The 23,971-nt window shown below is 43.5% G+C and overlaps 3 protein-coding genes across 10 annotated transcripts in view; all 3 read right to left on the bottom strand.

Moving 5' to 3' along the window:
• Positions 1–937: 937 nt before the first annotated feature.
• On the bottom strand, positions 938–10,695 carry LOC138632600 (heterogeneous nuclear ribonucleoprotein L-like). The gene is made up of 14 exons (XM_069718300.1): positions 10,586–10,695; positions 9,565–9,680; positions 9,232–9,469; positions 8,941–9,026; positions 8,556–8,652; positions 8,295–8,367; positions 4,602–4,634; positions 3,973–4,044; positions 3,519–3,766; positions 2,848–2,969; positions 2,534–2,735; positions 2,360–2,417; positions 1,992–2,102; positions 938–1,843 (listed from the first exon to the last, which is right to left on the bottom strand). Exons 1-14 carry the CDS (start codon positions 10,661–10,663, stop codon positions 1,785–1,787), a joined length of 1,593 nt encoding a protein of 530 aa, XP_069574401.1. The 5' UTR covers positions 10,664–10,695; the 3' UTR covers positions 938–1,784.
• An 835-nt stretch (positions 10,696–11,530) lies between these two features.
• Positions 11,531–17,882, bottom strand: srsf7a (serine and arginine rich splicing factor 7a). Of its 3 annotated transcripts, none has more exons than XR_011311822.1 (9): positions 17,670–17,882; positions 16,538–16,771; positions 16,152–16,328; positions 15,885–15,983; positions 15,407–15,448; positions 15,092–15,136; positions 14,518–14,616; positions 13,439–13,629; positions 11,531–12,419 (listed from the first exon to the last, which is right to left on the bottom strand). XR_011311822.1 is itself a non-coding variant. In XM_069718255.1 (8 exons), the coding sequence occupies exons 2-8, from the start codon at positions 16,762–16,764 to the stop codon at positions 12,371–12,373; spliced, it is 738 nt and encodes a 245-aa protein (XP_069574356.1). In that variant the 5' UTR covers positions 16,765–16,771; positions 17,670–17,882; the 3' UTR covers positions 11,531–12,370. The 3 variants fall into 3 exon arrangements, 1 of the variants encoding a protein (XP_069574356.1); XR_011311821.1 differs by having other exon boundaries at positions 12,339–12,419; positions 13,077–13,629; XM_069718255.1 differs by lacking the exon at positions 13,439–13,629.
• A 902-nt stretch (positions 17,883–18,784) lies between these two features.
• slc8a2b (solute carrier family 8 member 2b) overlaps positions 18,785–23,971 on the bottom strand; it is a 106,819-nt gene continuing 101,632 nt past the window's right edge. For all 6 annotated transcript variants that reach the window (XM_069718275.1, XM_069718277.1, XM_069718272.1 and 3 more), the window contains one exon: positions 18,785–23,756. In XM_069718275.1, the coding sequence (XP_069574376.1) occupies positions 23,380–23,756 (377 nt within the window). In that variant the 3' untranslated portion in view covers positions 18,785–23,379. The remainder of the gene's footprint in view (positions 23,757–23,971) is intronic.

Genomic DNA, 23,971 nt, shown 5'->3' on the forward strand with positions numbered 1-23,971 from the left:
CCTGCCAGGTAAGTATGAGTTGTACACATCACCGACGGGGAAGTCTTTCACACACAAACCGGGCAGACTGCCGGTGCTGACCGTCTACAAATGAACCAAAACCGCAGGCTGCGACTCCACACCATGTCAGTGTAGATGAAGAGGGTTTGTACCGAAGCCCACAATCATTATTCACCTTATATTTTAAGATAAAATACTGCTTTCCCTATCCCGTGATGCAATGCGGTATTTACATATCAAAAGCGATTTAAAGATCACCGACTTTAACTTACTACAAATGACAGAAAACCAAACAGACGTTCAACTGAACGAAAACTAAATTATATTGCAGGCAAAAGAGTTAGATTCACATCATTAAAAAAAAAAGAAGTAAAAACACACAAATCGTGTTTTCAGCACTGGGATCACTTCCCGTTTTTTTGTTTGCTTGTGGTGTGACACTAACATCCACATCTGCCATCTGCTGGTCTGGAGTGTGAACAGCAGAAGCTTTTGCATTTTGACAAATAGAATAAATTGTGAAACGTGAAAGTGCAAATAACAGACCAATTTGTTAATAGATTATTTAAGGGAAGTATGTTGGTGTCGTGTAGCAGTTTACATTAGGACAGTCTGCTTCGTCTTAAATATCCCCGCGGTTTGTTTTGTTCTCCACTAGATGGTGCTGGAGCTCTGCATGTTGTTGTGTAGTGTTAATAGACGGGTAAATAATATATTATAGTAATAAGATACGGAGAACTCATTATTTTTAGTGCAAGTACAAGTTAGGACGTTAAATAAAGTAGTTTTGTTTGGCCTTCGTCTCCTCAGTTTTTGTCAAGGCTTTTAAGCCGGGTCGTGACATTGTAGTTTAAAAAAAAAATGTTTTCACCTTTAAAAAAACAAAACAAAACTCAATATCAATTTGTAATCGTAATGAATGTTTTGTAGACTGTGGTGCTGTTCATCATCTCGTACACTTTATTAAATCAGGTGGTCAGTGCTACAGTAAGCACCAGTTGCGGAGTGTCAGTTAATAAATGCATCAATAGAAAAAAAAATTGCTTTTCTGATCAGAGGGAAATATATTGTTTCAGCAAAGATTCACAGTAGAAATCAATCAGCACATAATTAACTGTCTACAGTCACTGTGGACTCTAAACCAATCAGAATATAACAACCCAAAAATTCAGTCTCCTGGCAGGTCAACGGGATAAGATACAACAAATAATTCAGAAGGATGGTCCAACTTTAAATTGATTTTTTGTTTTATTTTCTAAGAACAAAAACAATTCTCGATCTGTATATCAGACACGGAGACAGAACTTAAAAGACAGCAATTAAAACAACAAGGGGAGGGAAAGAAAAAAACAAATAATAATATAAGTTCCAAAAGACAACTTTTACAAAAACATGTTGTCCAACTGCCGCTGAACCACCTGAGCTTTTTAAAGCCAGTTCTTTCAAATATGCAATGTCAGGTTACTGGATAAGCATAATACAAAAAAGTAAATTGGAAAACTGAATATTGAAGACACACAGGGACTGATAATCTATAAATCACATCTGGGGCATAAATATCAAAATATAAATGCCCGTGAGCATTCATTAGATCTGCTTAATATACCAAATATGAGGGCTTTACACCCGAGGGACCGATTGGATTGTATAAAGTTACACTTTAGTTTTGGAAAATCTATTTTCCCCAGGTGTGTGGGTTGTTGTTTTTTGCAAGCAGTCATGGTCTCAAGTTCACGTGAAACATGGGAATGGCGGACCGATGTCGGTTCTTCCACGCGGTGCGCTCAGTTGGCGTGCTGGACGGTGGAGAAGCAGAGTTTGAGGGTGTACGGGTAAGGACCAGCTGGGGAGAGGAGACAAAAAGGTTAGGGAACATTTCAACTGAGAAGAGTTCGTGGTAAATCTGCGTTCGAAAACACGACTGAGGAAGGAGCTTTTGTTTATTATGTTTGGCTGAATGACAACAACAACAAAAAATGTCCGGTACTTACTTGCGTTTTTCATTTGGTAGTGGTTCATCAGGGCCAGCGCCTCCATGGCATCGTTGATAGACTCCCACTCTAGCAGACCCGAAGCACTTCGATCGCTGGGAGCAGCGCCACCTGGTGGCGGGAATTACACGACGCATTATGAAAGATATTTTTAAAACAATATGTGGAGATCTTTGAATATTTATCCTGTTTTTTTTTGTTTTTTTTAATGGTGAGATTGACTTCTAAATTTATCAGCTCTGAAACACGAGCTATAAATACAGAACTTAGATGTACAAAAATAGTTTTACTTCCTGTTTGGGGATTCAAGGTCATTATAAATAACTGCATTTTTTTTTTAAAACACAGTGAAGATTTAAAGAACTTACTTTTTCCTGTGAACATTTTGACGTTAACGGTGCCCTTGACACCGATCTCTTCACAAATCTGTAACGAGATCAACATTCATGAGGAACTTCCTTTGTTGATTTTAAATACACTGACAGCACGAACACAAAGAGGTCCTGCTCTTCCTCCTCCTCCTCCTCCTCCTCCTCACACACCTGAGAGAAAACCTCTGGCGTGACGTCCGGCTGCGCGTTGAAGAAGTGCAACACGTTGCTCGGGTGCTGGATGCGGTTTTTCGCTGCCTGTTCCGGGGAGGTGAAGCGATTGTTCCTGGAGCCGTGGAAGTCCTTGAAGCTGCTCGTGCCGTCTTCCAGCTCGTAGCACTGACCGGGGACGATGGCCTGCTGCTTGGACACACTGCAGGAGGGGCGGAGGGGGACGGAGGGGGACGGATCAGTTTAAATAAAAAAGAAAGAAAGGATCTCAAAACAATCTGCCGTCATCGTGTTACATTCGAGTTGAAACTTACCACACATTCAGCTTCTGTCCGAACAGGAAGTTGTTGTTGAGGTGAGTGATGGCTCGGTCTACTGCGTAGCAGTCTCCCATTTCTACCATGGCGGCTCCGGGCTTACTCTTCATAAACTTCACCTGTCCAAAGGGTGAAATAAAGACAGGATTGGCCGGTTTGCATCATCTCAGGTTTGAGATAACAACCTCGGGGAAAGTTGTTTGGTTATAAATGGATGGATTCATTTGGCTGCATTTTTGAGGTAGTAAATATTTACTCAGTTCCAGCCACGACACATGAAGAATAAACATGTTTTTTTTTTTTTTTTTTAAAGAGTCCTTTTCAGTTATTAACCCCGTGTTACTCAGCATGAAATTTGTCTTTTTACAACCTCCATTTTGTCCCCGATGAGGACGTCATCATGTCGTTTCTACCTGAGATAAAACGGAGATATTTTAGGTGCAACTATTTGTGGAAGTGTGACACATCTGCTGCTCGCTCCAAAAACAGACGCCTTTATCTTTAAAAAAATAAATAAATCATAAATATACTTGAACTGAGTATCACACCTCCTTTGCATGTGTGTTTGTTGGTATGACGACGACACTGAAGGATGAAAAGCTTGCAAATATCAGCGGCTAGCAAATTTTTTTTTTTTTTAATTTACTCGTTTTCTGTCAGATACTGACCCGCTCCACGTTGCCATAGAGACAAAAGATATTGAAGACGCGGTCGGCGTTCATCTTGACCGGCTCCAACCCGTAAACCATGACAACTGGAGAGTCGGCGTGGGCTCCGTACTCGCCGGGGGGAGGGGGAGGAGGGCCGTAGCCCGGCCCGTAGCTCCTTCCTCCGCGCCCCCTCATCGGTGGACCCATACGGCGACCCTCGTAGGGCGGGGAGCCGTAGCTCTCATCGTAGCCATGGTAACCACCACCTGAAGAATGACGGGAAAAGGCCAATTAGGCAAAATTTTAAAAAAAGGCACCGTGTGGAGCTGAATACATCAAGTCTAATTATCCAAACTGTCTCATCTGAATGTATTTCAGGAAATAAACAGAAGCAGCTATTTTTACCTTTTACAGGACAAAAGAGTTGATTTTTTTTTTTAAATTTTAAGAGTGTTTTCTTGGTTCCTCTTACCGTACTCTGGAGGGTGGTCGCCCAGCAGAGCGGGCTGTCTCTGGCGCTTGTTGGGGTTGGCGTTAACGTCGTCTATGAGAACGGGAAAACATTTAAAAAAAAAAAGAAAAAGAGGAGAAGAAAGGGAGAGAGAAAAAAAAAAGAAGAAAAACAAAGTGACGGGTAAATATAACGAGAAGTGGTTTCTAATCTTTACGTGACAATGAGCTGCCCGAGCATTAAATATGTATTATGATGAACTGCCATCGTGTCACCAAAATCGGTCTCAGATTTGCACACCATAAAGTCTGTAAATAATTTGTTAAAGTAATTTTTTTTTTTTTTATCATATTAGTACAGAGACATTCATTTCATCTGGCCTGTAAGAACAACACCTGCACAGACCGCCATGAAGGCTTGAGAATATAACAAGACGGCAAGACCGTTGTTAGGGTCGAAGGAAATGACCCTTAAAAAACAAAACAAATATCCAGAATTGGAAACCTTTATCATCTACAGAAGACCGGAGGGAAATGACAACGATGAGGTGGAAGTGAAACGTGTAAGGACAAGCACACAAAAGTCACTGAATCAAGTATCACAAATGGCTAAATTTAAAAAAAAACACATAAGTTTGTACTCTCACACACCTGAATTGCTCCCATTGCCATCTGCATCACCATCTGTACAGGTACAAAATAATCATACACAATCAGAATGGAAACCAGGTTAATCAGAGTTACAGTTTTACTGGGTAAGTGAAGTCAAAAAAATGACCCCAGAAAAAAAATAAAATGTGAGGCGAGGGCAGTAAAACCACTCATGACAAGACTCCCTGTCCTCTAAGTATTTTATAATAAAGGTTGACAAAAAAAAAGACATGTAACTGAAATGCGGATGGTGTGGTGCCTCTGCAGGCGACCAACCGGGCAATTTGGACACCAGCAGCCATTGTGGCCGGCAGATGAAAAGCTCTGCTGGCTTTTGCAGGAAATTAACAAGTTGGGTCGATTTAACGGCAAGTTCACACCTTTACTCCCAATTAATGAAGACAAAAAAACAAAAAAAAGAGACACTATTACAAGTCCAGGGGCCTCACATAGAGGAAATTACCGATGGCTTTAAACTGCCAACGAAAGGGGAAGGGTGGGGGAGGGGAGGTAAGGGTGACAAGACAAGAGCAGGTAAACATACAGTAGGTTTGAGTGACATTAGAAACAGGCTTCGTCAGAACCACAACCACCCGCCTCTTCCAGGAAGAGACATTACAGCCTGTATGAGGGGAGAAAAAGTGGAGTCATGTCTGTCTTGTGTGGCGATGTTGGTTGCTGGGCTTTTTGGGAGAGTCGTGTTGTGGTGCTGTGCAGTTATGTTCCCTGAGGAGGGTCTCGAGTTACTTACTGCATGTTAACAAACAGTGGGAGGGAGGAAGACATTTGCGGCAGTAGTTCCACCACTCAACTCATTTCATCCCATACTCTTATCCTTTTCCTCTTTTGTGGAGGAGGAGTGAAGGGGGGAGGGGGGGCAAACAAGTCTCCGCTTCAGGATCGACTCCCTGGTTATATCAAGTTGAAATGCCCATTGGTGGGTGGGGTCGGTTGGCGTTTCCATCCTTTTTGTTCCGTTTTGGGGAAAAGTCCACTTAGCGCCCACTGGTAGGCCTTGCAGGCTGCCATAGAGCACATTTCAGTTGGGAAGCTGGCTCCTCTTAGCCGCAAATTGCCAAACCTGCATCACATGGAAGGCGTTACACAGGTTCTAGAGACTTTTAATATATTTAGAGAAAAAAAAATAGGTGCACTCAAAAAAAAAGGGATAGCTACACAAGGATGCATGTAGTGAGAGAAAATCAGAAAAGGAGGGGGGAGAGAGAAGATGAGGAAATAAGGAGAGAGGAGGAGGAGGAGGAGAGAAAAGCTGAGATCCATGTTGGAGGAAGGGGAGAAAACACAGAAAGGGGGTCAAACCAAAAAATGGGCCTGAATGGGCTCTGAGTGTGCTTGATGGTGTTGTCAGCAGTGTCTTCATCAGTTGTCTTGTGGTGACTCCAGTGTGACTGGCTACAGCTCGATTCGAGGGTGTGAGTCGTCTATTGGATCAGTCGGGTACTGCGGCGGCGAGTGTGTCGCTCGAAATGTTTTTTTTGTTTTGTTTGTTTTTTCGTGTCAACAAAAGCGTGACGAGCAACGCGGCCCCAAAACTGTACGGGAAGAGCCGAGAGTTTGTTTAAAAAAAAAAAAAAAAAAAAAAAAGAGAAAAAGTTCAAAATAAAAAATGTGTTCTTGGGTTGTTTGGTGAGTATCAGTGTGCATCATCTGTTGTCGTGAGAGATGTCTGCCACTACCTTCTGATTGGGTGGTGCTGTGTCTCCTCTGGTATCAGTCTCCGTTTGGTGTAGACAGTGGGGCTTTGTCGATGCGGGCTTTGGCCCGCTTCAATGTGTCATTCGACTTGTGCGAGGACGAAAGCGGGGAAAAAAAAAAAAAAAAAAAAAAAAAAAAGTGGGGAGGGACCGAGTGTAGCTCAGCGCCCAAACATCCCCACCCTCTACACGTGTCTTCGTGGCCGAGATGAGGAGTGAGCGGTATATCAGTCCTACGTGGACATGTTGGATGGGTGGTGCCTTGTAGTTTATCCCCCTTGTGTCTCAGGGGGACATTGGGCCCTCTGTGTGATTGTGTCCTCACTGACGAAGTGGCTAGTTGAGATGGTGGTTGCTGCGTGAGGATGTTGTCAGCATGTATCTGGCCTCTCCCTCTGAGCACATAATTCCTGTGCATGTTTTTCAGGAGATGACAGATTGCAGGTTGCCTGTTAACTGATGCTGGTCCGTTCCCGTTTCTCACCTTTTTATTTTATTTTTTTAGCCAAACTACAAAACAGAAATTCTGCATGAAGCCAATTCGTCTTTGTCGGAGCCCCCCTTTTTTTTTTCTTCTGCTTTTCAAATTTACATCAAACCCATTATAGCTGCAAAGAGCAGGACTCTCGACAGAAATCTGTGGTGGTGAAAGTGAATAAACAAACCGAGTGGAAGAGTTTAATGTTACGGTAAGATGACGGTGGGAAAGACCAGGATCAGCCTCGGTGGCAAGCAAATTAGTTTCCAGCGACTGCCTTTACAAGTCAAAGTTTGAATACATGTTGGAAAATAAATAATAGTAATAAAATATTTAAGATGCCAATAGATATACATATAAAAAAAAACTTCTAAATTTACAGATGTTGTGAGGAAGGCAGGAACAGCAAATGCAACCAAAAAGATAAACATACACACGACAGGTTTGTGTGATGAGATAATAAACACTCATCACTCGACTGGAACCAACACAAAGTCCCCATGAAGTCCCATTATTCTTCTGCTCAGCATTAACAGTTCATACCTCCCGAAAAGTTTTTACTGCAACTGGTTTTAAGAGAAACATAATGAACTTTTCAAATCAGGCCAAAAACTTTTTTTTTTTTTTTTTTTTTAAATCGTCACTTCCGTTGCAGGTGGATTAAAAAACAAACCGATAACGCCGCGTAATTAACCCATTTCACTGAAACTGTGCCGATCGTATTTTGACTAGAGGGTCTGAAGTAACTGGGACTACTTGGCTGTCTGGGGGTCCTTCAGGAACGGTTCATTGTTTTATTACGAGATCACCGGATCAAATCAAGATTAATGGTTTGTGTTTAGCCTTTTTGTGAATACGATAATATAATTAAACATTGCCTCTAAGGATTTGGCACTCGTGTCCTTTTTGCGTTTGGAAAACGACTTAGGCTTAAGTCTGGTGTTTCCTCCTAAGTGATAATATCAATTACTGTTAGTCGGGTAAACCAGAACAACAACATGCCACAAGGAACAACATTACTGCCCTCGCGTATCGACTTTCTAAACACCGTTTCCTTCCATTAAAAAGTTCCTAACAACACAGCTGATTGTCATCTTTGTGTCTGCAAATGTGCTCCTGCCAGTCCCACCACAGCAGAGGAAAGTTTTCATCTCTGACCTCCTGCCCGCCTCACAGGACGAGGATTTCATGCCCCTGATTTTGACAAACCCTGACCTTAATTTGTACCAAGACCTAAAAAGGTAACACTTCAGTCATAATGCCACACAAACTCTTTCCAAACAAATACTACAATAAAGAGGGATTTTTTTTTTTTTTAAATGGATGTCTCGTAGCATTATCAGTGAAGCGTGTTGCCCCCATATTCCCAGTAGCTTGCTGCCTGAAACTCCCCGCGGCGGCAGTAAAAGGGGTGCCGACCGGTTTCCGGCTTCTCAGGCTACAAAGCATGTGCTGGTGCTCAGCGAATGCTTTGGGGTGATTTAGTGCACGAGGTTTTACCTGGGCCTCCCAGATTGGGGTTTGTGTAGTCCCAGGTGTCTTGGTCATTCTTGAACACATTCAGGCGAGTGGGCTGAAAAAAAAAAAAAAGTTTATAAGAGTACAAGCGCGGGATGTTTTTATGTTCGACAAATTTACGTTTGTTAAAAAGTGTCACGAGATGTTACTCAAGACGGTGACTGTACGACGTTTTTTTAATTATAGTTTGCGTGCCTGTATGTTAAGTATGAACTATTTAGTTCATAAACACTCCAGTCGTACCTTTGCATACTCAATCTTCAGGGTACAGCAGCCGGAGTAGATGTCGGCTCCGTTGAGTGAAGCTTTGGCCCTCTGGGCGCTTTGCACCGAGTCAAACGTAATATCAGGGTTAAGGACAGGGCGGGAAAGTAACAGCTAATCCTTTTTTAGAAAATATTGAAGAATGAATGAAAGAAAGAAAAAAACAAAAACCCTGCAGGCTGCTGTGTTGTTACACGAGGAGTTTAAACCCTTCACAGATATGAGAACATACCTGCAGAGAACGCAGAAATGCCTTTGACTATCAGGATGTACATATTTTGCAGCAGTTTCATACTGGTGGCAGTTTTCTGAGTTTAAAAACAATGTTTTATCATGTTGTTGAAATATATTTTGCAAAGGATATTCAACCATCGCCTGGACGCCGTTCTTCCTGAAGATGACGATTCTCTGCACGGGCCCACAGTTGTTGCAGATAGTGTAGAGGACATCCTGAGATAAACAATAACACGCAGCACAAAATGTTAAATCAGAGCAAGCACAACAACATTGTCAGGTTTAATTCATTTTATCATTAAATCTGATTTTAACGCAAGACTTTTGAGTCAATAATTTTTATTTTTCTTCCTTTTGGTGGAACAAAATAAGGCCTGTTAATATAGGATTATTATGACATTATTCTGCTGTCGGTCCTTACCGTGGTGATGGGGTAGATGGGGTTCATGATGGTCAGCAGAAGAACATTGTTAACACTTCTAGAGTCATCGGAGTCTCCCGGCCTGGAGATCTTCTGGCTGGTGGAGTAGTTGATGAAGGCCGGGTGGCCGGCGATGTACACTTGGTTGTCTGCGGCGTAGGTCACAGCGGTGGAGGAGCCGTTCATGTCTTCGTACTCGACCAGCGCCTGGCGCTTCTTGGGCATCACCACCACGTAGCTGAAACACAAGTACGCGTCACCCGCTGCAATGTGGAAAGGGCTTCTTTTTCTTTAAACAGAATTAAGCTGCTTTTCTTTTCTTTTCTTTTCTACCTGATTGCTCCGAACTCTTGCAAAGCCTCCACGAGGTCAGCCTCTGTAACGCCGTCCACCAGCCCCCGGACGTGCACCACCACAGACGGAAGGGTTTTGTGTGGGTCTTCATATCCCTGTTGGGAGAATAAAAAATAAAAGTGTTAAACATCTTCAATTACTTGTCCGACCTGCTGGCCTCTAAGGCAACTTGATCTACAGGCAAAAGTTGTGCATTTTCATTATATTTTAGGGTGTATCTTCTGAACATATGACTCGGGATACAAAGAGAAAATTCATTCAGATCTTTATACTATTTATGTGGATATTTATTTTTTAGAAACAAATCACAGAAATAACCGCCAACACTGAGTTACTTCTTAATTGTGTGTTTTGAGTCTTGCTCGGCTTCAATCAAAACACGGATCAGCCTCGGACGGTGGAGGGGGAGTCACTGGCGCTCTCCGTGCAATGGGTTTTTTTTTTGTTTTTAACTTTATTGGATTGGTTGTAACACACAGCCGTGGGGGTAAAGACGTTATCCTACGTGTATATATAATGAAATAATTAAAATTAAAATGAAGAAGCGGCGGGTTTTTACACGGATCCGTCACCGGACTACGACGCGCGGTTATCCTAGCACGCGGCTAACGTCACCGGCGCGAGAACAAAGCCGGGCTCCGGCGAGGCCCTGTCGGGGAAACCGCCCTCCAACGAGCCCATTCAGCGGCTGCAACACAGCCACGGGTCGGGCTTCCGCGTCCGGAGGAGTCCCCCGCTACGAACCGCGACACTTAAAATCCATAAAATGTCGTCAAATAAAACCGTTAAGGTGAAGAATTACGTCGGACAGCTCGGTCCTCGGGGATATATTTTAATGACCTGCCGAGGCGTCGTGACGCTTCTTTTTTTTTTTTTTTTTTTTCCATCCGACGCAATTGATCAAATAAAACACAATCAAAAAATAGAGGAACCGAGCCCGGCGCGTTCGTCACGCACGTTATACTAATCCCTCGCGCCAGCCGCAGAGAAACCGCCTCACCGTAGCCATTCCGTCGGTTTTCTGTCGTTTCGTTGCCCGGCCGTCTTCGCTGTAGTAACGGCTCGTTGCAGTAGCCATGTTGTCCCGGTTAAAAAGGATCGTGGTAGTGACGACGAACTGAAATGGACGGAAAGTCAAGAAAAACCAGGCTCTCGTTGCCACGCCTATTGTAACGACACGCCGTGCTGCGATTGGCCGAGGCGGCCGTCAATCTATTTACGACTAAGAGCGCTAAGCCAATAGTTGGGCAAGAAGTGTAAGTAGGTTTTAAAGAGACATACATCCAAAACCTACGTATTTTATTTATAAATACGCACACGCATTATATATATATATATATATATATATATATGTGTGTGTGTACATATACATACATACACAAGAGTATTCTTCATTATTTTGACTTGTGTCTTTAGTTTGGTGACTGAGTTTTTTTTGTATTTCGTTGAGGTCTCTGCTGGAGTGTAATTTGGCAGTAAACAAGTGACCAAATATTAATATTCAAAGAGTTTTAACAATGTACATTGATAAGAGTACTGACCAGTGGCCCAAAGAGTCAGGGCTGTACCAGCTAAAGGTCATTGGGAACATTAAAGAGAGCAAACCTACTAACAGTGGGATATAAGGAGGTGCAAAACAAGCACAAAGAGGGAAATAATCACTAAATTGTAAGGAGACAAAATAAGCCTTTTCTTGCAAAACTACAAAGCTAAAACAAAACCTGTTGTCATCAGTATCAGTGTGGTTGTCTTGCTCCCATGTACATTGGCGGGGCCAATTATTTAATTGGCCTATAGTCTATAAACACTTACTGTAAAGTAATACTGTCTAACATTGATGCATGACTGTTTCACCAATTAAAAATTAATACATAGGGAGATTATCAGGAACACACAGCTGACGGTATGTTTTAGATGTGTAAGAAGAAACAAACCACCATTGACATGTGTTGAATAAGTTTATTCAAAAATAAAACTGCCACTGTCTTACCATAAAAGCCAGGAACAGCTAATAACTGTTGAAGCAGCCATCACAGAAATCAAATGTAATCACTGTATGCATTTTTAAAACCAAAGTCACGAGAACAAATCAAAAGTTCAACACAGCAGGAAAACAAACAAAAGGAATGTGACATCATATTTAAAGGCATGCAGGCCAGCAACTATTTTCTGTCATTATGAGTGGGAACTTAACAGCATTTTAAGCATCAAATCGCAGTGCAAAACAGAAAAATACATCATTATGCCAATTCCTAACGGGGAAAAATATTTTTCAGATTTAGCCTCGTAAATAAAAGGCAGTTTCTCAATGCAGCGTCCTCGTCCACAAGAACTGCACCGAATCTGCCATCTCGCACCGTGATATACTTCTTATGAGCTGCCCAAATAACTGCTAAAAAAAAAAAAAAAAAAAAAAAAATCAAGTCGCAGCATTCACTTAACGTAGGTGCCGCTTCGTATACTTGCTGCGTTGACTTCCGGAGAAGATGTCCGACGCAGCGACATTTAAAACAATCCCTAACAAAACGGGTTTTAATTTGTGCCTGGCTACATCCGGAACAATCAGAGGCTGCGCAAAGACTTACAATCCTAGTGAGAAAATTGAAACCTGAAAGACTGGGACTGGACAGACAAATGCACAAAAACAGCTGCTGGAGGGCTGTAAAAGCAGACAGGGTGCAGGGGTTTTTAGGTCTGTCTGATCAGGAGAATGGTAAAGGGTGGGGTAAAGGGTGGGGAGGAGGGGTGGGAAGGGAGGGGAACTAATAGTCTTCTTCACTGTCGGTCAGTCTGCTGGTGTTGCACCTCGGTTTGGACTTGCTGAACGGGAACGACTGCAACAGAAACGGAGAGGAATTAGCTTGCCACAAGGGAGAAAGGAAGGAGGCTCTACATTACAACTTTTACAAGTTCATTCATTACTGGACAGGTTACTGATATTTCCTGACTGTCTGAATCCCTCTGACCTCCCGTATTCAAGGTTCATGTCATCAGCCACAGATTATTTGTATCTTAAAAGTGTTGCATTCGCCTAGTCTTTCTGAGATTCAAAAGTACATAACTGAAACCCCCGGGGGGGAAAAGGAAAAAAAACAGTTCCAATAAACGTCAAGACTTTTGACGCTGTCTCATTACTTGCTTCAAATTTCTGACTTTATCCTTTAACAGCTATAAACACAGAAAAGTGGCTTTAAATGGTAATGATGTGGCAACAGGTGTGGCACAAAAAAAAAAACAAATTATCTGACAAAGCCTCCCCAGAGATATCAGCCCATTAACAGTCAAGGTGGCTTCCTGTCTTGCACACTCGCTCACTCACTCACTCACTCGTTCGCTCACTCGTACTCTGAACATGCTTGTTTAAAGGCTCAACTTTAGCTCCTAAGAATCATTTTTCTTTGCAAGCCTGTAAAACTTTATTTCACCATCAACATGAGCTTGTCAGGGGAGGGGGTGGGGTGGGGTGAGGTGGGGGGTTGATTTTTTATTACCTTTGGAGACAGTGGCAGATACAACAAGTACAGAGAAGCGAAGGATGAAAGGACTGAAGGACGGATGACTAGAACTCGGAGAGACACTGCGCTGGGAGGCTCTTGAAGACTGATCTCTCGTCAGCTCTTTTCTCTCACTTTCAGAAGCTAAGTCAGAGGCTGAAGAACTCTGGCAGGTAGGGGGGTCTGGTAGGAAGGTTTTGGATTTAAAAAGGTCGAACTCTGATCTGTGTGGATCAGCCCTCTGGTACATCTGAAGGCTGGCTGGCTGGCTGGCTGGCTGGGTGACTCTAGTCGAACGACTGTATGTGTGCGCGGGCTGATCTCGTCTGAGCGTGTGCGTCGGTTGAACAGACAGTCACCCATTCACTGTGGGGAGGGGTTCGGTCGGTAGGTCGACCTCTTTCTCGCTGTCTAACACCAGATGCAGGCGAAGGCTGATCTCAGGTCAGCGCTTAGTCACCCTCCCGCAGGACGTACACACCGCCAGCTGGCAGACCCTGGGCCTGGGATCAGCTGCGGTGTCAGTGCAGTGATCAGCTCCCACCACACGCTTTAAAGAAAATATGAAAAATAAACAAAACTGTGCTGCAAAGATGCTTACCGCAAGTCACACCAACGGTGTCGTTTTGTCTGATCACAGCTAGTATTGTTCAGGAGGATTCATTTAATCTAGCCAAATTCATGATAGGGAATTAGAATTCAAGAACAAAAAAATGAAAACATTTTTAACACTTATCAATCAATCAAGTAAAGATTTGTTTCTCTTACTATTACTAGAAGTGCATCTGACTGGTTTTTAGCTGCTGTGAATCAGAACAGTTTACAGGCTGAGCAGGGGTTGTCTTTCGTGTGCTCTCTTTTTTCAGGATCAAGTGGGATCCATGTTACACAGTGCTGAAAAAAACATGCCATCAAGACTTCAAAGAAAAAAAAAGAAAAAAAAAAAAGAGCACAAGAGAGAGATCCAACCTTTCATCACTTTCTACTACTCTCCCTAGATCAGACAGTGGGCTCAGGTCCCTGTCCTGTACCCCACCCACTCTGCTAACGGCCGGCAGCAGAGGCAGAAGATCTCTACGTTGAGGAGGGTATGGTGCTCTCGGACGCCGTCCATCTCATCGCAGTCTCAGGGCGGCTGGTCGGCGGCGGCGGCGGCGGCAGCATGGTCCTCCCGGGCGGAAGGACGGCCTATTTTATAGTCACCCCTGGCCTAGAATGGAGTCCCTCACTCTGGCTGACGTGGAGAACATAACTGACCCTCGCTTTGAACACAACATATCTCAAATAAATCTAAGGGTTGATCTAGACCTAACTGGAGCTTCTTTCTACATCTAGAATATATCTTATACTGACAGCTGTAACAACTTAGCATTAGAAACTTGTCAGACTGCCTACGCCCAGTTTCAATGAAAGAGTAACGTCTGAAATGAGGATTTACCTCTTCCTCTTGTGGTTGGCTGCAGGAGATCGTGAGCGGGATCGTGAGGCGGAGCGTCCTCTGGGTGCAGATCCGGACCGAGACCGAGATCTGGAGCGACTAAGGGGGGAAAAAGAAAAATGCTTTTTCATTTTCGTTTCAGCATTGTACAGCAGCAGGAAACCTCGTAGAAGAGCACAGGACACACTCACTCAGTCATGTTCCATCTTGTTCTTTTCAGTTACAATAATAAAATAGAAATGTTGTGAATGTTTCGCAGTTGATTTCAATTTCACGTCCACGTCTTAAAACAGCCCAGAAAAGCTTCATTTTAGCCCAAGTCACTACTGAAAATTGTGATTTATGGGGAGTCGCAAAATGATACGATAAAATAACTGGTTCAAAACAGCAGCGCTGATGACACGCAGAAAAAAACAAAACAAAACAAAACAAAAAGCTCGCTTAGCAAATTAAAAGGCACCCGCGAGCTTTCATGTGCATAAACATAAAGGAGCCAAACACTTTGTGGTGTTTTGGGGTTTGCGATGACAACGGCTGTGTGTTTCAAAATAAAAGCTGCAGAAAGTCAACCTACCTTCTCGCTGGAGTCCTGGACTTAGAACGGGCTTGGGAGCCAGACCTAATGTCACAGGGGGCAGAGCAGTTTATTTAACTTCGGCGAGAACAGCGACAACCCCTGAGGCGTTGACAACCAGAGTTAGGATACAAAAAAAAAGGACTTAATTGCTTTCCGAGGGAGAAACTCAATCGTCCATCACTTCCTCTGTCAAATCCTTCTGCAGAACTGGATTGACGAGCGGCTACGTGTCTCACAATTGTTGGAGAAGCAGCAGAACCTTGAATGAACTATTATTAAGGTCAATTATAGTTTAACGAGCTGCATCCTTACCTGCTCCTGCGCCTGGAGTAGGATGGAGATCTGCGTCGGCTCCTGATAAAGAGCAGTAAGAGGATAAATACGAGGGCTGACCAATGTAAACATCGGACAGCTCAACTGAATATCACAGCATAAAGTTCAAAATAAATTGTGGATGAACGATCGGGTCTTGTAATAATAACGTGGACACTTTCGGTGAAGAGCCAGAATGTAAAAGGTCATTCTTGTCTGCAAAGTGACTTAAATCAATCTGATTTTGTGAAGAATCAACAGTCACAGAGGAGATTAAACTGATGTGAGACACAAAAGGTAACTCCATGAAGCATGAAACCAAATGACTGGATAAGTTCTAGTTCCATGAACATTTCGAGCACCACTTATTTACCAAATTTAAGATTGCATGTTGTCTTCATTTTGTAATCCACTTCCCAGAACCAGCATTTCCCGTTAACGTGCACTGAGGTGTGTCCGTGTTTCAGTGCTGACATACCGGCTGGGGCTGCGGGAGCGAGAACGAGAGTGGTAGCGCCGACCGCGGGACCTGGACCGGGACCGGGACCTGGATCTGGATCGAGAACGGGAGCGAGACCTGGAACGAAAAGACAAAACGGGTTTATCGGCCTTCGGATCTCTGATGATAGCAGGCGGCAAATACTGTTCGTGTCAGAGAAACAAAATATGAGCAAGGTGAGCGGAAACAGCAAATGTGTCCTGAAAAAAAAAGAAAAGAAAAAAGAGAAAGGTCGTATTTCTTTACCTGCTGCTGCGGCGGCCTCTCTTGCTAAAGCGGTAGCAGTCGTAGGCATAGTGGCCCCGGTCCCCACACTGGTAACACCTATCATTGGGGTCGAATTGGCGCCGGCTGGGGCGCCCACGGCCCTTCCTGGAGAGGCCGGTTGACATCTCCACACGAACACGAGAACCACAGAGGACCCTGAGAAGAAGAAGAAGAAGAGTAAGACTAGTCCTAGATTTCGGTTCCTGCGGTGGTCTGCAAGAAAATCTATATTTGTTTACATGTTGACTTATTACTTATTTTCGTTTACAGTTTCCAAATTTAAGTAGCAGACATGATGTCGATGGGATACACAAGTTGTACGTCCTCTAAATGTCTTCCACTCGAAGAGTATTTCGAGTACTTACTTTCCATCCATTCCTTTAACAGCATCTTCTGCATCTCTGGGATCTTCAAACTCGACAAAGGCGAAGCCGGGCGGGTTCCTGGCGACCCAGACGCTTCTCAGCGGGCCGTAATAACTGAACGCTCGCTCCAGCTCTCCTTTAGCAGCACCGTTGCCGAGGTCACCAACATACACTTTGCAGTCGGTGGCCCGAGACGAACCTCGGGAGGACGAATGGTACGATGACATTTCTCGTCTGTTGGGAGAATCGTAAAAAGAATAAAATAAAGAAAAGCGGGTTAAAGTAGAGTTTGTAGAGAGAGTAGACTCACAAACATCTGGTTAAATTCATGCTTTTTTTTCTCTCCTGTAGTTTCTGCTTATTATCCGTTGCCTCTTCTAACGTGTTCCACGAAATAACCCGTGTTGTGATTTGGCGCGATATAAATAACATTTTAATTGAAACATCCAACTGGTAATTCATGAAAAATTAATGCAAAGCAAAAAAAATAAATAAACACGACTTATTTTAAAAGGAAGCCTCATTTCCACAAATACACCAATCAGTTGTCCACACAGGAGATCTGTCCCAGCAGAAGTACGTTTATATGGTCTGTATTTGTTTATTTGTTTATTTATCAGGGCAAACCGGTCCGTAGACTCATGAGACGGCGTACAAAGTAGTAATATGTTGGTGTTCTGGTACCAGCTGACAACAAAAATAAACAAAAACAACAACAAAATCAACAAAAATAAATCAGTGTCTATTAACTCAGTTTGAATGACACGAGACGTCCGGACATACTGGAGGAGGAGGAGGAGGAGGAGGAGGAGGGGGTCGTAAAGCCCGTTAACGTCTCCCCCCTCCCCCTTTTTGGACATGTCTTCAAAAACAACGGGGGGACACCTTCATGTCTTTTCTACCGTCCTCAGTGACGTCCAGCCGGCAGCACGGAGCCTTTTTTACAAAATCACATCTTGGACGCAGGCAGATCTCCCCATACCTAACTATTATTATGATTATTTTGTTGTTTGTTTGTTGTTTAAACACAGTAAATGTCTTCGCCGGTGCCCCGTCGGAGCCCCCCCGGGCCTTCCCCTCCTCTCCGCCCGCTCACAAACAATGGCGGTAGCACGCGCTAGCTAGCCTTTACCTGTTCCCGCTGTTTTCCCGATTCCGCTCCGAAACAGACTCGTTCGTCTCAAACCGAACCGGACGGTGGGATTTAACAAATTAAAGGCGATTATTATTATGATTATTATTTTTTTTACGGCACGAACTCGCTAAATGTCCGCGAAGACGAACATTAGCGGATCTCCCACATGTCTTTGGTGCAGGTTGGACGGCAGGAACCAACAGACGTAACTTCCGCATCTGCGCACCAAAGGGGGCTCGAGCGAGGACTGTTGGGGACACTTCCGGCGGAGTATTTTCAAAATACAGCGACAAACCGGAAACGGTCATAGACGGATAATCAGAAGTTAAATGGTAAAGTTTTAGAGAGAACATTTATAGCATTGTGCCATTTTATTAATGAAAGAAGTTTAAAGATCCTTTAAAAAAATACAAATGTTGTTGTTGTCTGAGATGGGGGATATTTTATATCTTTTTATATATAAAATAATAATATTTTTTTCATAACGGGTCAATCTGCTGAGTATTTTCTTGGTGAATAAATTTAATGTTTTTTTGTTTTGTTTGCAAAGATAGTGAGAAATGTCACCACGGTTACCGAGAGCCAGAAGTGAAAGCCCTTCAATTCTTGTTCTCTTAGTCCAAACTGCAAAATTATCAGTAAATTGATGCTATAAAAAAAATAATAAATAAGTTTGATTTACAAACATGTATCTTAAATTGACCTAACTCAACTGGTATATACAATTGTGGGGGTTGCAGTGCCATCTAGTGGCTCAACGAGGGACTACAACACGTAGAATTGGTCCGTCCAGGGCAGATGCACAAGGACCAACGTTTCAAAACCCAAATTCCTTCGATGGACAGTGACATAAAACACTGGCTTCATTTCTAACAATTAATGCATTATTAAAACTGTTGCAAATTAATGATCTACATCAGGTCTCTGTAGTATCACGTTATAATACTAAATATTCTTCTACAAAATAACTTGTGCAACATAAAACAACTTCTTTGTTGACCCTGTTCATGATGTGTGTGTGTGTGTGTGCTATTTTTATTTCATTTTGCACACTTTGACTGCAGTCATGTTGAGTTCTCCTCATTTAGTACAAAAATAACGACCCAGACACATTTTTCCTTGAAAATAAATAAACTATATTTAAATAAGGTCAACTTAACTTGATTAAAGACCTTAATTTTCTTTCAGTAACACATTACACCTCATGCCATGTTTTCAAAAACAGCTTGTCATTTTTTTTTCTACGAATTTATTTTCTGCATTTCATAAAAAAACTTAAATATCTTCACTTAATTTATTACAGTATCGAATAAATGTATATGTCTATCACATGATATCGTAGTAACTCGGTCATTATTTCCCTACAAAGATTCAGGCAGAGAGAAATTTTCATCATTACAGGAAACAACTTCACAGAGAGACACATTGAAGAGCAAGAAGACCTGGGGAGGGAGCCAATGGGAGGAGGAGGAGGAGCAGGAGGAGGAGCAGGAGGAGGAGGAACACTAACACAGACAGAAATATCAAACACCAACAAACAAAAAGATGACCCGGGAAGTTGCTTTTTGCAGATGAAGCATTTACACGACACGGCGGCTTCTCTTTTCTCAAGGTAACAAAACAAGTAAGCAGTCGCCACCGAATCCAGGAGGGACTCATCATGCATGTGCAGGGGAACACGGAGGAGGGGAAGCGTGTGCACACACACACACACACACACACACACAGACACACACACAAGGGAGTGGTGGGTGAGGAAGGGGGGAGGGGGGGGGGAGACATCACAGCTAGCTACATAACATCAAAGGCCCGAAGCCCGACGGTTAGTACAGAAGTTCATGGAAACGGGGAGCATTGTCGGCACATTGTAGACAGTTCGGTGGGTTGTTTTGGGGCTGCTGAGCCACATCTGGGTCACATCCGGGCCACATCTGGGTCGCATCTGGGTCACATCCGGGCCACATCTGGGTCGCATCTGGGTCACATCTGGGTCACATCTGGGCCACATCTGGGTCACATCTGGGCCACATCTGGGTCACATCTGAGCCACATCTGAGCCACATCTGGGTCACATCTGGGTCACATCTGTGCACCGGGAGCATAAATCTGAGGCGATCCACTCCGGGCCTGCTGGAGCTGGTCGTCTTTCACCCAGCAATCCATAACTCAAGAGTTCAGCAGACCTGTGTGTGTGTGTGTGTGTGTGTGTGTGTGTGTGTGTGTGTGTGTGTGTGTGTGTGTGTGTGTGTGTGTGTGTGTGTGTGTGTGTGTGTCAGACGTGTAATCCCGGTCCCACCCGTTGGTTTAGTGAGTAAACTAATTTGTACAACCTCACACACAAACCACCGACGACCCCCGGCCTCCATTCGATCTACAAAACAGCCCGAGACTGACAATGATACCGGCCAACGTTCGGCACCGTTTCTTCACGTAAACATGCTACTTTACACTCAAAAACTCCTCCTTCAACGAGGACAGGGTGAAGAAATGTACCACGAAACACTGCAGCAGATAAAAGGATGCGAACTGAGAGGTCTGATCACAGCCGCCAATGAAAGAAGATGCGGTCGAACTTTTTCCCGTATTGCACGTTGAAACCACGCTCCTTGAAATAAACTCCCAACTGTTTCGCGTCAAGGACCTGCGGCACAGCTTTCTCCTTCGATAAATAATCTTCTGTAAATAAATATATCAATGATCTCATGAGGAAATATACATAAAGAACACAAACAAGTAAGCAGACAAAGTGCTTCGGTGAATTAGATGCGATAATGCTTTTTGACTTAGTTGACTTTAGTTAAAGGGGAGCTTCCTCAACGTGGAAAATATATCAAAATCTAATCCACTAAATTCAGCAACTACGTAAACTACACTACCAACTTTATATACCGATACTATTCTAAACATCGTTTAGAAGTACAAAAAAATCTACCTTGGCTGGATCTGCAAGGAAAAGATACAAAATTGGTTTTTTTTTTAGAAAGTTTATAAAGTTTGAGTCAGTTTGGGTAAACGAATCCGATCTCTCTTGATATTATCACGTAGAGTAATAACAGTAACAAATTCCACTGGATTAGCACTTTTCATTTGTGGGTGAGATGTTTGCAACGCGACGCCCTCATAGAAATATAGTTAATGAGACATTACAGTCATTAAAGTTTCCAGTCAAAGCGTGTTGTTAACACCGTGATGTTGCGCAATGCTCGACACGTTCGCTGTGACATTTTCTTTTTTCACACGCTGACTTTTCCAGCTTCACCGTATCTCAAGTGTCGGAAGTATAATGGCCCGGAAATGTCAGCGAGCAAATGACACAGCGAACCGGAGGTGTGCACGTGGTTAAATCTTTACAGTCTATTTAGCAGCCGGTAGTTTCAGTAGCTCGTGAACATTTGTTTTACGCGCCTCGAGGGGTTTTCCTGATGTGTTTTTTTTTTTTTTTACCACTGAAATCAGCTGATCTGCGATTTTATGACTTCATAGGCGGCGCCTTTGATTTGAACGATGACACTGCTGCTCCCGTGTCCGTTTAGACACCGTGAAGCCACGTCTGCGGATGACAGGAGAATTTGGAATAGATGATAGACCTTATTTAGTTCTTAAAAACAATGTACAGACTTTTCATTAAAATGGAAAGTTTTTTTAATTTTTTATTTATTTGTTTTTAGCATCGTCTGGTACTGATATTGTGCTCTGAGCAGAGATGGATGGATGAAATTACAAACGATTCCTTCCAACAGGACAAGAAACCGGTGGAAACAGTTCTCCCCTTCTTTGTAATGCACAACTAACAGTTTGTCGACTAAAGAAAAAAACAACAACAACACTATGTTTTATTTACATAAAAAAAGTGCAGCCTGGGCAGTTTGTACAGCTGAGACCTTAAATACTAGATTTTTACTTGAGTGTTTTCCTTAAGGCATTCTTTGTCTGCTATTTCAAAGCATCATGGTGCTGTAGGCGAGCATCCTGCAGCCCAATTAGTGTCGATCAGGAGCTCGTGTCCTAATAAATGCTTTCGACTGAATGTTGATGGAATAACATTTTTAAATGACTTGAATCGTGCTTCAGTGGATTCATAAGCTTAATTTTTTTTTTTTTTTTAAAGTGAGCTAACACTGTTGAGTCTTGTTCGACCGTCCGTGCATGTTTGGTCTGCCCATGCTGCTGTCACGAAAGGTAAAAGGAACAGTCCCGTCAGGACACATGCCACATGTCACGGGTCGGTCGGTCGGTCGGTCGGTCACCTCCCCACAATAACGCAGCGAGGACCGACTGGAGTTCGGTGTTTGCAGTCCGTTTGGTTTCCACATTTAAATCAGGCTGCACACGTTGACTCCCTCTGAGGAGGAAACTGTCCTGACCGAAACTTCTCTCACTGCTTTACACACAAAGATGTAACATGAAGTTTTCTGTTCTCTGAGCTGACAGCGATGTCATTTACAGGTGGTCGTTCGCTTTTTACATAGCATTATATATATGTGTGTGTGACGTATAATGTCAATATGCTCTGTATCTGACTATACATGCAAAAAAAAAATTACCCTTTTGATATACAAACCTCAGTCAGAGGGGGCTGTTACTACGGAAACCATCCAGTAAACAGACTGGTGGAGGGATGCTCTTTAAACACTTTTATTTATTTTTTTTAGCAGCTTTTCATTTGTTTCTTGGGACCAGTTAAGATTTGTTTTAGTCTCTGTTGAGCATGTTGCCTAAAATCACTAATAAGTTTTCTACTGTTTGAGATCTGCGGCTTTTCAGTCCTGGGCACGAATCACGAAGCTTTTCTTACAGAGAAAACAGAAACCGGATTGTTTTTGTCTCGTTTGCACTTTCTTCTCTAAATTTGACTCCATACAGAATAGCTGCTATGCATTGTGGGAGATCCCCCCCACCCCGACACTCTTTCTAACCTCTGCAGTCATAGGCATCACCGTCGGGCCCCTGAAAACACAACGCTCTATATGTACAGTTTTTTTTGTTTTTTGTTTTTTTTTACTATTTACAGAACCGCCTCTATTTACACAGCGTGTTAGAAGCATCACCACTTTATAAGAACCTCCTGCAGTAAACAAACGTTATGTTATTGTCATTGTAAACATTCCACTCCGTTATTTTTCCCCCCACATTCGCGCCCCGCCTCCTCGGTGACGCGACGCAGAGCCGTAAATACACCGAGAGGAAGTTGAAGGAAATAAAGATCTTTTGTTCCTTCGTTGCGACTCGGATGGAAACATGTTGCGGCCCAGATCCTCCGGTGCCACCAAAGACCCGCCTCGGATTTTAAAAGTAAAACCAACGATTGCCACAGAATGAAGCAGCGCTCCGGAGGCTCACCCGACCTTCTTCTCACCTTCACAACCGCTCTCCATCTTCGCTGGACTAACTCGCTGCAGAAAACCTTTTTTTTTATTCACACTTCTCTGTTTCCCCTCAAACACTTCCTTTCACTCTTCCTCACTCCAGTAAACTGTGCGCTTGTTTGTAATAATCTGTTTACACATGCGTACATACAGTGTGTGTGTGTGTGTGTGTGTGTGTGTGTGTGTGTGTGTGTGTGTGTGTGTGTGTGTGTGTGTGTTTAGTGTCCCTGCATCAAAGACGAGGACGCCTGCGGGCTGAGGGACCGTATGGACTGAGGGTTGTAACGTATGTATGCGTGTTGCTGTGCAGTATTCTTCTAGAAACATTCAATTTCTCCTTTTTAAAAGCCGGTGATGTGGCAGTAGGCCTCCAGGCTGGAGAAGAGGATGTAGAGGAACCACAGACCCAGGAAGAGCAGGGTGGTCAGGAGGCGGGACAACATCGGGCCGCCGAGCTCCCCGCCGATGGAGGGCCGGCGCCTGAACAGGAGCACGCCCATGCAGATGAAAGCGAAGATGGTGAAGAGTGTGACGGAGAAGGCCAGCGATCCCGGATCCACCCTGAACTCCTTCCCTTTGACCCTCCAGTAGACGGCGGCCACCGACCACGCCACGCCGATCCCCAGGAACACGTTGACGGCGTTGCTGCCGGTGACGTTTCCGACTGATGCGTCGGCGTGCTGGTCCTGCATGGCGGCTACTTTGCTGGCAAAGGTGTCTGGAAGAGAAAAAAAAAAAAAAAAAGGACGCGGGGAGAGAAAATCGTGCACATCGATCCTCGCCGAAGGTGACGGAGACGGATGGACAACGACGTCTCTGTATGGATGTTTGTTTCTGACTTTAACCCACGAATGTGAAGGTCACGTCGTCCTCACTGACAGGAAGGGATCCACAGATGTGAAAAAGCCTCATAGATGAGTAAATGTTGCGCGC

This window comes from Brachyistius frenatus, unplaced genomic scaffold (genome assembly GCF_029030835.1).
Source record: "Brachyistius frenatus isolate BFR_SWC_R1_liver_20210118 unplaced genomic scaffold, ASM2903083v1 Contig_189, whole genome shotgun sequence".
Classification (NCBI taxonomy): Eukaryota; Metazoa; Chordata; class Actinopteri; family Embiotocidae; genus Brachyistius; species Brachyistius frenatus.